This window comes from Rana temporaria, chromosome 5 (assembly GCF_905171775.1).
Source record: "Rana temporaria chromosome 5, aRanTem1.1, whole genome shotgun sequence".
In the NCBI taxonomy this organism is placed as follows: domain Eukaryota; kingdom Metazoa; phylum Chordata; class Amphibia; order Anura; family Ranidae; genus Rana; species Rana temporaria.
Window position 1 is genome coordinate 290851249 of NC_053493.1, and position 10985 is coordinate 290862233.

Here is a 10985-nt window from a genome sequence, read left to right on the forward strand (position 1 = left end):
TGGCTTTGGTTTTAGTACCGTTTAAGAGCAAAAATGACAGCTAGACTCCACTGAACTATGGAAGAAGACCTGGTTGTCACACAGAGTAAAGCTTATATGATGTATATGATCATCTCCATTAAATGGTGGAGTTGTGGGACTAAAGGCCTGTATCGGATTTTACAACAATAATTGTCTGATGGACGTGTTGTGTCAGATAATCCGACCGTGTGTATGCTCCATCAGACAATTGTTGGCGGAATTAACAAACAAATGTTGGCTGTTCATTCTCACCAACTTTCTGACAATAAACCTTTTCCGTCTGATTATCCAATCGTGTGTACACAAGTCTGTTGGACTAAAATCCAAAAAGTTACAAACACGCATGTTCTGAACCAATGCTAAAAATAAAAAACATTAGCAGAAGTTGCCCAAAAGGTGGCGCTAAAGAGCAGAAAAAAAAACCATGTCGTTTTATGAATGTTGGTTGAAAAAGTTCTGCCGGCTGTATGCAGAACAAGTTCATGGCCAACGCCCGTCGGACAAAAATCGGATTTGTCCGATCACGTGTACGAGGCTTTGGGCAGGCAATACACGATAGAACATTGGCTGGAGCCATCCCCCCAGGGAAAAGACAGTGATCATCGCTAGAGGTTATAGCAGCCGCTAGTGATAATCGCAAGAGAATACGGCAGGCTGGCAATACCCAAGTTGACCGATAGATCAATTTGGTACATTCAGCCTGCCCATACACGGTTCGAATCCCAGCCGGTTCAACAGGAAAAATTTGGAAAGTGTATGGCTGGCCTAATGGAAATTTAAGGGATGTCTTCTTTTCACTGCATTTCTAGCCCAATCAACAGAAAAGAAAACAAATGCAGCCACCACAGTTGAGGACTGGTAATCTGTAAAATATAAAATTTTTGTTTTCGGGTTTAGATACGCTTTAATGATAGAACAAACAATCATATTGCACAAATACAGTCTATTCTACAGATCCGGGACCCTAAGCATTCCAGTAAAGGTCTTTACCATACCTGAATTAAGCATTTGCTGACATCACTTGCGCAGAGGGCTTTATTGCAGCACTGTACTGGCAAAATCCAAAAAAAACACAAGGCAATGGCTAATGCGGGGATGGGAAAGTGATACGACTTCATTCTTTACAAGAAATAAAGGAAGTCTTCCTGGGAAAGCTGGAAATGAAGCACACCATATAGAATACAAAAGTTAGCATATATAATAATTTCATGAATGCAATCACAATATTACAGTGCCTGAGTTTCTATGTAATAGGACCATATACTGAATAAGACACATTACAAAAGGCTACATGAGATAATGTTCACAAATTATGCAATCAAATCATCAGTTAACAATAATTAAAGTTATCAAGGGTGCAGTAATGGAGCACAAAGATTTAAAGTGTTAACAGAGATTTTTTTTTTTGTTGGGACATCTTAAAAAAAAAAAAAAAAAAAATTGGGTAGACACCAGATAGATTTCACATTTCTGTAAATGCTACAAGGATGGGAAATCACCTCTCCTCCATTATCAGTGAAAGCCGGTCCTAATAATGACCAATGTAAGACCCCCATCTAAAAAGGTGCACCTATACATACTAGAGAGCCCTCAGACCTGCCAATACCAATTACTGATACGTATTTTTAGTGTCATGTGACACATTAATATATTAGTACATTTAATAATCTAATACTAAATACATTTTATGTGTTTTTTTTTCCTTAATTTAATTATTATATATGGCATTTTGAACCACATCAGATTCGCGTGAATCCAATTTGAGATTATATATATATATATATATATCTCAATATATTATATATGGAGTCCATGGTCCCCCTTCACATTACAACCCCCCTTTACAGCACAGTTCCCCCTTTAAATCAGTCCCACAGTGTACTCATTCCTCCTTTATATTAACGTAAAGGGGCACTGTAATGATTACACACCAGCAATCACAACCGCCATCACAGTGCCCCTTGCAGTTATGGTTCCCCTTTCCTCTATTACATAACACTGTCACCTTTTGGTCATTGCCTCCCCTGCACAGTCCTACCTTCGGTAGGGCAGAGGCAGTTAGCAGCCCATAAGTCCTCTACAGGGTCTTCTACCCGCCAACGATGTCATCCTATCAGCAGGGTAGGGCCGCAGGAGGAGCTACAGATATGGACCGAAGGCGGGAGATGCACAATCTATGTTAACAAGTAGGCAATTACCCAGATTACCCACTTGTTAATATGAAGAGACTCCAGCTCTCCGTCCCGATTTGCAGCTCCTTCTGCCCCCTACCCTGCTGATAGGACGACATTGTCGGGACCCTTCATTAAAAGGATAAGTTCACCTTTAGGAGCATGTCCTTTTGCACCTGCCACCAGAGCTCCCCTCTGTGTGACAGGGGGAGAATATTATCTGCCTAAACAGCCACGTCGTTCATTCACAAATAAATAAATAAACTATGATGGGGGGGGGGGGGGAAGTGATATATATCTTCCAAAATGGCAGATGGAGTTGTAGTATTAATGAACTGTGAGGGCGCTGATCAGTAAGCTTGTAGTTTAGCTCAGGACCTGCCCATGCAGAGGGGCAGGCACAGAGCTCTAGGCATTGTGTGCAGGAGCCTGGCATTGCACCAGCTATCTACTGATTGGATCGGATGACATGCAATATGCAAAGGTACATTTACTTTGCTAACAAAGGAACGTCAAATTGTATTTAGTGGCGAAATGGCAAGTATCTCTATCCTTTCAGCTCTATAAGCCTAACACTGCAGAGCTTAAGAAGCTGCATTACAACAATCAGGAATATCTGTGTATTAGGTTTCATTATCACATAATAAGCTTGGCTTTTGTAGCCGCTCTTAATTTACAGAGCTGGCAAAAGCAGAATGCAAATCTTTTCATTAGTAGAGGTTTATCCTATTCCAAGATAAGATAAGATAAGCAGAAAACATTTCACTTGATGACTGATGGTTGCCCAATTAACATGTTTAATTTTGGGCCTATTTTTATAGGGATATATCTGTTTACAGGAAGTGGGTAAACTTCAGGACTTTTATCCGCTACGGTAAAAAACACACACTAAAAACACATTGTACTCAAGCATTTACAAACGTCAATTTATTACACAAAAATAAATGTTTAACCACTTAACCCCCGGACCATATTGCTGCCCAAAGACCAGAGCACTTTTTGCGATTCGGGACTGCGCCGCTTTAACTGACAATTGCGCGGTCGTGCGACGTGGCTCCCAAACAAAATTGGCGTCCTTTTTTTCCCACAAATAGAGCTTTCTTTTGGTGGTATTTGATCACCTCTACGGTTTTTATTTTTTGCGCTATAAACAAAAATAGAGCGACAATTTTGAAAAAAATTAATATTTTTTACTTTTTGCTATAATAAATATCCCCCAAAAAAATATAAAAAAAAAAAAATTTTCTCCTCAGTTTAGGCCGATACGTATTCGTCTACATATTTTTCGTAAAAAAAAAATCGCAATAAGCGTTTATTGATTGGTTTGTGCAAAAGTTATAGCGTTTACAAAATAGGGGGTATTTTTATTAATATATTTTTTTACTAGTAATGGCGGCGATCAGCGTTTTTTTTTTTCGGTACTTCGACATTATGGCAGACACTTCGAACACTTTTGACACATTTTTGGGACCATTGGCATAATTCCAAAATGCATTGGATTACTATAAAAATGCCACTGGCAGTAAAGGGGTTAACACTAGGGGGCGGGGAAGGGGTTAAGTATGTCCCTGTGTGTTATCTTACTGTGGGGGGGGGGGGGGGGTGGCCTCACTAGGGGAAACACTGATCCTCTGTTCATACATTGTATGAACATAAGATCAGCATTTCCCCTGCTGACAGGACCGAGAGCTGTGTGTTTACACACACAGCTCCCGGTCCCCGCTCTGTAACGAGCGATCGCGTGTGCCCGGCGGCGATCGAGCCCGCCGGGCACACGCACGGGAGTTGGGGGTGCGCCTTCGGCGGCGCGCACGCGCCCCCTAGTGGCGGCTCAACGAGCCGCCGTATAGCTACGGGCTCTCGCCCAGGAGAGCCGACCTGCCGCTGTATAATGACGGTGCGCGGTCGGCTAGTGGTTACTAAAAAAAAAAAAAAAAAAAAAAAGTTACATTTCAAACTGTGGACCGAAAACTGAAAATTCAGTTGGCCGAAAACCGAAGTGGACAAGTCTTTTTTTTTTTTATTCATCTATATCTCTATCTATACACACACACACACACACACACACACACACAGAATGTCTTAGGTGTGAATGGGGAGCAGGTGTGTTAAATTTGGAGGCATCGCTCTCACTCTCTCATACTGGTCACTGGAAGTTCAACATGGCAAAGAACTCTGAGGATCTGAAAAAAATAAATTGTTGCTCTAAATAAAGATGGCCTAGGCTATAAGAAGATTGCCAAGATCCTGAAACTGAGCTGCAGCACGGTGGCCAAGACCATACAGGGTTTTACAGGACAGGTTCCACTCAGAACAGGCCTCGCTATGGTTGACCAAAAGGTGTTGAGTGCAGGTGCCCAGTGTCATATCCAGACGTTGTCTTTGGGAAATAGATGTATGAGTGCTGCCAGCATTGCTGCAGAGGTTGAGGGGTGGGGGGGGGGTCAGCCTGTCAGTGCTCAGACCATACGCCTTAAAGCGGTGGTTCACCCTAATGAAACATTTTTTTTTTATAGCATTAAATTAAGCATAGTAGCGCGAGCTACAGTATGCCTATTTATTTTTTTATCCCCGTACTCACTGTGCAATCCTCTATAGAAGATTCCGACTCCCCGCGGGGAATGGGCGTTCCTATCAAGAGGGAGGATGATTGACGGCCGGCTATGGCACGTCACGCTTCTCCGGAAATAGCCAAAATAGGACTCGGCGCCTGTGCATAGTCTGTGCGCAGGCACCGTATAGCGCCGTGAAGAGCCGAGACCTGTTCCGGCTATCTTCGGGGAGCGTGACGTGCCATAGCAGGCCGTCAATCATCCTCCGTCTTGATAAGAACGCACATTCCCCGCGGGAGTCGGAATCTTCTATAGAGGATTGCACAGTGAGTACGGGATAAAAAAATCAATACAGGCATACTGTAGCTCACGCTACTATGCCTAATTTAATGGTAAAATGTTGTTAGTGTGGGTGAACCACCGCTTTAAGCCTCATGCACACGATCTGACTTCCAACTGACTTTTCCATGGATTTTGCTCGAAATGGGCATTGGCCGTGAACTTTGTATGCATACACACGGCAGGACTTTTTCAGCCAACTTTCACCAAATCACGTGGTTTTTCAGGTCTTTACCGTCACTCTGTGGGCAACTTCTGCTACTGTTGTCTGATGTTTAGCATTGGTTCTGAGCATGTACGTTTGGACTTTAGTCCAATGGACTTGTGTACACACAATCGGATTAGCCGACGTAGGACATTTGTTGCCGGAAAGTTTGTCTGTTTGCACAGCGAACATTTGTCCGATGAAAAGCACAAAAAGTTTGTCCGATGGAGCGTACACGCGGTCGGATCAAACAGGTCCGTCGGACATTTGTTGTCAAAAAGTCCAATCGGGTGTATGGGCCTTTACACTTCATCAAATTGGTCTGCACGGCTGTAGTCTCCGAAGCCTCTTCGAAAGATGATGCACAAGAAAGCCCGCAAACTGTTTGCTGAAGACAAGCAGACTAAGGACATGGATTACTGGAACCATGTCCTGAGGTCTGATGACCAAGATAAGCGTATTTGGTTCAGATGGTGTCAAGCGTGTGTGGCGGCAAAGAGGTGAGGAGTACAAAGACAAGCGTGTCTTGCCTACAGTCGAGCATGTTGGTGGTAGTGTCATGGTCTGGGGCTGTACAAGTGCTGCCGGCACTGGGGAGCTACAGTTCATTGAGGGAACCATGAATGCCAACATGTACTGTGACATAATGAAGCAGAGCATGATCCCCTCCCCTCCCTTTGAAGACTGGGACGCAGGGCAATATTCCAACATGATATTGACCCCAAACACACCTCCAAGATGACCACTGCCTTGCTAAAGAAGCGGAGGGTAAAGGTGATGGATTGGCAAAGCACGTCTCCAGACCTAAACCTAATTGAGCATCTGTGGGGCATCCTTAAAGGAACACTAAAGGCAAACTTTTATTTTTTTTTTTTTTTTAAATAACAAACATGTTATACTTACCTCCACTGTGCAGATCGTTTTGCACAGAGTGTCCCTTACTAACCCCGTCTTCTGGTGTCCCTGGGCAGCTGTCTCGGCTCCTCCTCGCAAAAGCTTTCCACCTTCATGCGAGCGATACAGCGACGGGCATAGCAGCCGAGTGCATCACTCGGCCCCGCCCCCCGACACGTCATCCGCTGTAATTGACAGCAGCGCCAGCCAATGGCTGCGCTGCCATCAATCTGTCCAGCCTAGCCAATCAACGGCCAGGCTGGGAACCCAAGAGGATCACGTGGATGCGTGCAGGACTTCCAAGGGGTCAGGTAAGTAAAACGGGGGTTCAGGCCGGTACCGTCAGATGTTTTTTCACCTTAACGCATAGGATGTGTCAGAAGGAAAAAGGAAATTCACAATCCCCTTCAGTCTACATTCAGGCACACTGCCTGTGTGCCGGAATGTCTGCAATCCTGTGGTTGAGCGGAAGGGACGTCATCTCATTCCAACCAATCAAGAAAAATGTAATTAATTTGGCATTGAAGTCAATGGGACGCGATTTTTGCACTTAAAGTGGAGGAACGCCCACCGCTTCAAAAAGTTAAAAGCCAGTATGCTCCCCCCCCCCCCCGAAAGGTGCCAATTGTGCCACCGGAGGGGGGGTGGGGAATCAGATGAGTGGAAGGTCCACTTTCGGGTGGAACTCCGGTTTAAGTTATTGGGACACAGCATGCCATTATGGGCACCATGCAGATAACCCTATTTTTGGCCGCCGATAAATCAGTGCATCTCTAATCTTTATATTCTGATGATGAAGAAACCTCCTGCTTATAGGACACAATAACACAGCAGGAGGGATTCCCCCCAAACCTGACTCAATCACCTGATTTTACAGCCCCCATCCCAAGTGTAAATGAGCCCTTATGATGGTCATACATCCTTTTATCAAACAGATTTATTTTCTAAACAATCTCTTGCCATAAAAATAACTGATCTATAGTGGACAGCCCAAATCAATCGATATGCTACACACAGGGAAGTGAAGTTAGATCGACAGTTGGAAGATACAATCGTAAAATTATCCATTGCATCTCTGTTTCTACCATGTAATCTCATAATCTGAGTAATCGCATTCAGGACTAAAGTGAGCCAGTGCTGTCAATCGAGGCAAAACAATCCATGATTTTCTGATTGATGGAAAGTCATCTGATTCCTGGACGACTTTTGATCCATCTAAAATCAGCTTCTCTCCAAAGGGAATGTCGAAAAAATTTCATTTGATCAGTGCCGGCGTTCTATCAAATTACTGCTACCCATCAGATATTGCAACAGAAGTGACGTTTTGACCAAAAAACAGTTACTGCGCATGCATGATGCATCCCATGGCGCAATTTGTTCCACACACACACACTTCATGATCTGACTGGTAGCGGTATTCTGATAGAACACCCGTGTGGACATCTTACTACACCCAGCTAAGTCTTACATTTCAGAGTGATTTTAGCAATAGTGAGTATATATAAATATAGTGTATTGATATCTGTGATGCTGTTTAATTTTGAAAGCCTAAAAAGGTTTAGCGTTGAGCAGTGCGGGGTGTATCAACATGGCCTCTGCCACCTTCCTACTGCTGGCATCCAGTTTGTTTCAAAATGTAAAGTTAAAACAACATCGCAGATGTCAATTTACTATACATATTTATATACGCTCACTTTATTGCTAAAACAACTCTGAAATTCAAGGCCTAGCTGAGTGTACTAAGATGTCCTCATTGGTGTTCTATCATAATACCGCTACCCGTCAGATCAAGTGTGTGTGGAACGAATTGCACATTAAAGAGGAGGTCCACCCACCGCAGCTGCTGACTTTTAATAATCGGACACTTACCTGCCCTGGAGTCCAGCGATGTCGGCACCGCAGCTGATGCTTCCATCAGCTGCCGGCTGCATGCCGCCTCCATTGCGAGGATGAGCTCTGGCGTGTTCGCATAGAACACGTGCAGAGCCCGCCAGGAAGTCTGCACGGCGCTGCGCTAATAACAGCCAGGGAGACATTTCACGATCCCTGCAGCCGAGCATCGCGAAATGTCTCCCTGGCTGTTATTAGCGCAGCGCCGTGCTGACTTCCTGGCTGCTCTGCACGAGTTCTATGCGAACACGCCGGAGCTCATCCTTAATTGCGAGTAAGACCCCTTTCACACTGTGGTAGTTTGCAGGTGCTATTGCGCTAAAAACAGCAGCTGCTGTTTCTCCAGTGTGAAAGCCTGAGGGCTTTCACACTGGAGCGGGGCGCTAGCAGGACTGCTCCAAAAGTCCTGCTAGCCACATATTTGGAGCGGTGAAGGAGCGGTGTGTTTACTGCTCCTTCCCATTGAAAGCAGTGGGAAACCACGGCTATACCGCCGGCAATGTGCTTCTGCAGAGGCGCGATGCAGGCGGTATTAACCCCTTTTTGCCTGCTAGCAGGGGGTAAAACCGCACCGCTAGCGGCCAAATACCACCGCAATTCGGACGGTAAAGGGGCCTAAGGGAACCCGGCAATATAGCCTTTTCGGCTTCACGCCGGGAACTCTACTGCGCACGCACGAGGCTACGCTCCTCTCTCCCACTGGCCCAGCGACAGGGGGAGGAGGGAGCCCCAGCCGTGACATCAATACCCGCGGCTGAGGCTCCCGGAAGTGGGGAAAGCATGCCTGTGAAGGACAGGTCCGCTCCCCCCCCCCCATGGGTTTGAGGAGTAAAATGAGCGGTAGTTCCACTTTTGGGTGGAACTTATTTTTTTGTCAATCTGATGGGTAGCGGTAATCCGATAGGACACCGGCAGTGTCTTATATATAGATATTTTCTCTCTCTCTCAAAAATTCACAGAAACAAAACAACCAAAAAAAACACTGAAACAAAAAACACACAACTGATGCATCTATAGCCAGCTTTAACCAAGTCTATCCAGACCAGATTGGAAGTTATGGCTATGTGATTGCTGATTAGATCGAATTGCACACCAAGCACATAATAAAGCACACATAAAATGATATAACAAGGGACACATTTCTGTATACTATAGGCAGAGGTTGTAAAGCCCTCACAGATACAACATAAAGAGGTCCTGAGCAGGTCCTCTGCTGGGAAGACATTCCTGGCTCCATGACTTGTATAGGAGAAGGCTCAGCTCTCCCCTCACCACACCGGCCTCCCATACACAGACGAGGAGAGTAATGTCCTGTGCTCTGTGAGGGAGAAGGTGGATACATCTCTGTAGGACTCAGGAATGTCCTCTGTCTCCACTGAGAAGGACTGCTCAGTCGTACATTGTTGTCATACAAAGAGCCGTGTAATGTCCCGACATACGGTACACACCCCAACCGCCCTCCTCCTGTGTTGGTCTTACCAGAGGATGGTCTCCCTCCCGCCTTCACAGCGCTCCTCTCTGGACTCCTCTGTACGGCTCGGAGCTCCTGGGCTCTATGGCGTGTGGAGGAGAAGAGGAAGGAGGAGCAGGCACATCCCAGCCCCCAGAACACTCACAAAAACTTTTTCCATAGCACCTCCCTCCTAGTTTCCATCCCTAAACACAGAGTGCTGCTTTTTCTCCTCATACATCTTACCACAGCTAACTCTGACTTTGTATTGAACCATTTCCACACACAACTCCACTCCACTCAGCTTTATTCTCTCCAATGTGACTAGAATGGTCACTTCTCTTTGGAAGCTGAACATAGCTGCCATTTCTGAAAATAAGGATCCCAAGGCCTCATTTTGTACCAGCATCTGCATTCATTTTAACAAAAGGCAGCAGATAATGGGGCGCGTCAATGGGGCCCCCCAATCACCGGGACGTCTGCTGTGTATGTCTACTAGAGTTTTATGGCCCGTACACACGATCCGAATATCGGACGAAAACGACCGTTCGATGAAGAATCGTACGATTTTCGGATCGTGTGTACACTACTTTCGAGAGCCGATCACGACCGTTCATCCGATATTTTTCGATCGGACATGCACGAAAATTTTCCTCGTACGATGTCAGATCGTACGATTTTCGTTTAGTCAATACAGTTGTTGTCCGACAATACAATACAAATACATTACAACACATGACATCACTTCCGATAATTTTTTTCGGTCATTCGGGAATTTTCGTGACTTTAATAACCTATTTCACTTTACTTGCGACTATTAAGCGAAAAAAGTCGTACGATCCGTACGAATATGTGTGGCCGCGGGGTGGTTCTAAATCTCTGATAGCATATATGCGTCCTCCGCTCTTCCAGGCCACTAGAGGGCGCGCGAGCGCCCACCGCATTCCTGAGATACCGATGCGCGTGCCTGGCGGCCGCAATGTCCGCCAGGCACTCGCTATCGGCGGTTACAGGGACAAGGACATGGATCTCTGTGTGTAAACACAGAGATCCATGTCCTGTCAGGGGAGAGAGGAGACCGATCTGTGTCCCTTGTACATAGGGACACAGCATGGGTCACCTCCCCCAGTCACCCCCCTCCCTCCACAGTTAGAACACACCCAGGGAATACATTTAACCCCTTCCATGCCACCCTAGTGTTAACCTCTTCACTGCCAGTCACATTTATACAGTAATCGGTGCATTTTTATAGCACTGATCGCAGTATAAATGTGAATGGCACCAAAAATGTGTCAAAAGTGTCCGATGTGTCCGCCATAACGTTGCAGTCCCAATAAAAATCGCAGATCGCCGCCATTACTAGTAAAAAAAATGAATAATAAAAATGAATAATAATTCTGTCCCCTATTTTGTAAGCGCTATAACTTTTGCGCAAACCAGTCGCTTATTGCGATTGTTTTTTT

General features: G+C 45.3%; 1 protein-coding gene across 1 annotated transcript in view; it reads right to left on the reverse strand.

Annotated features, from left to right (window-relative positions):
• Window positions 1-9665, reverse strand: part of TWSG1 (twisted gastrulation BMP signaling modulator 1) — a 74967-nt gene extending 65302 nt beyond the window's left edge. The window contains exons 1-2 of the mRNA XM_040353965.1: window positions 9552-9665; window positions 1017-1175 (exon numbers count right to left, since the gene is read on the reverse strand). Of these exons, the coding sequence (XP_040209899.1) occupies window positions 1017-1139 (123 nt within the window). The 5' untranslated portion in view covers window positions 1140-1175; window positions 9552-9665. The remainder of the gene's footprint in view (window positions 1-1016; window positions 1176-9551) is intronic.
• Window positions 9666-10985: the final 1320 nt, after the last annotated feature.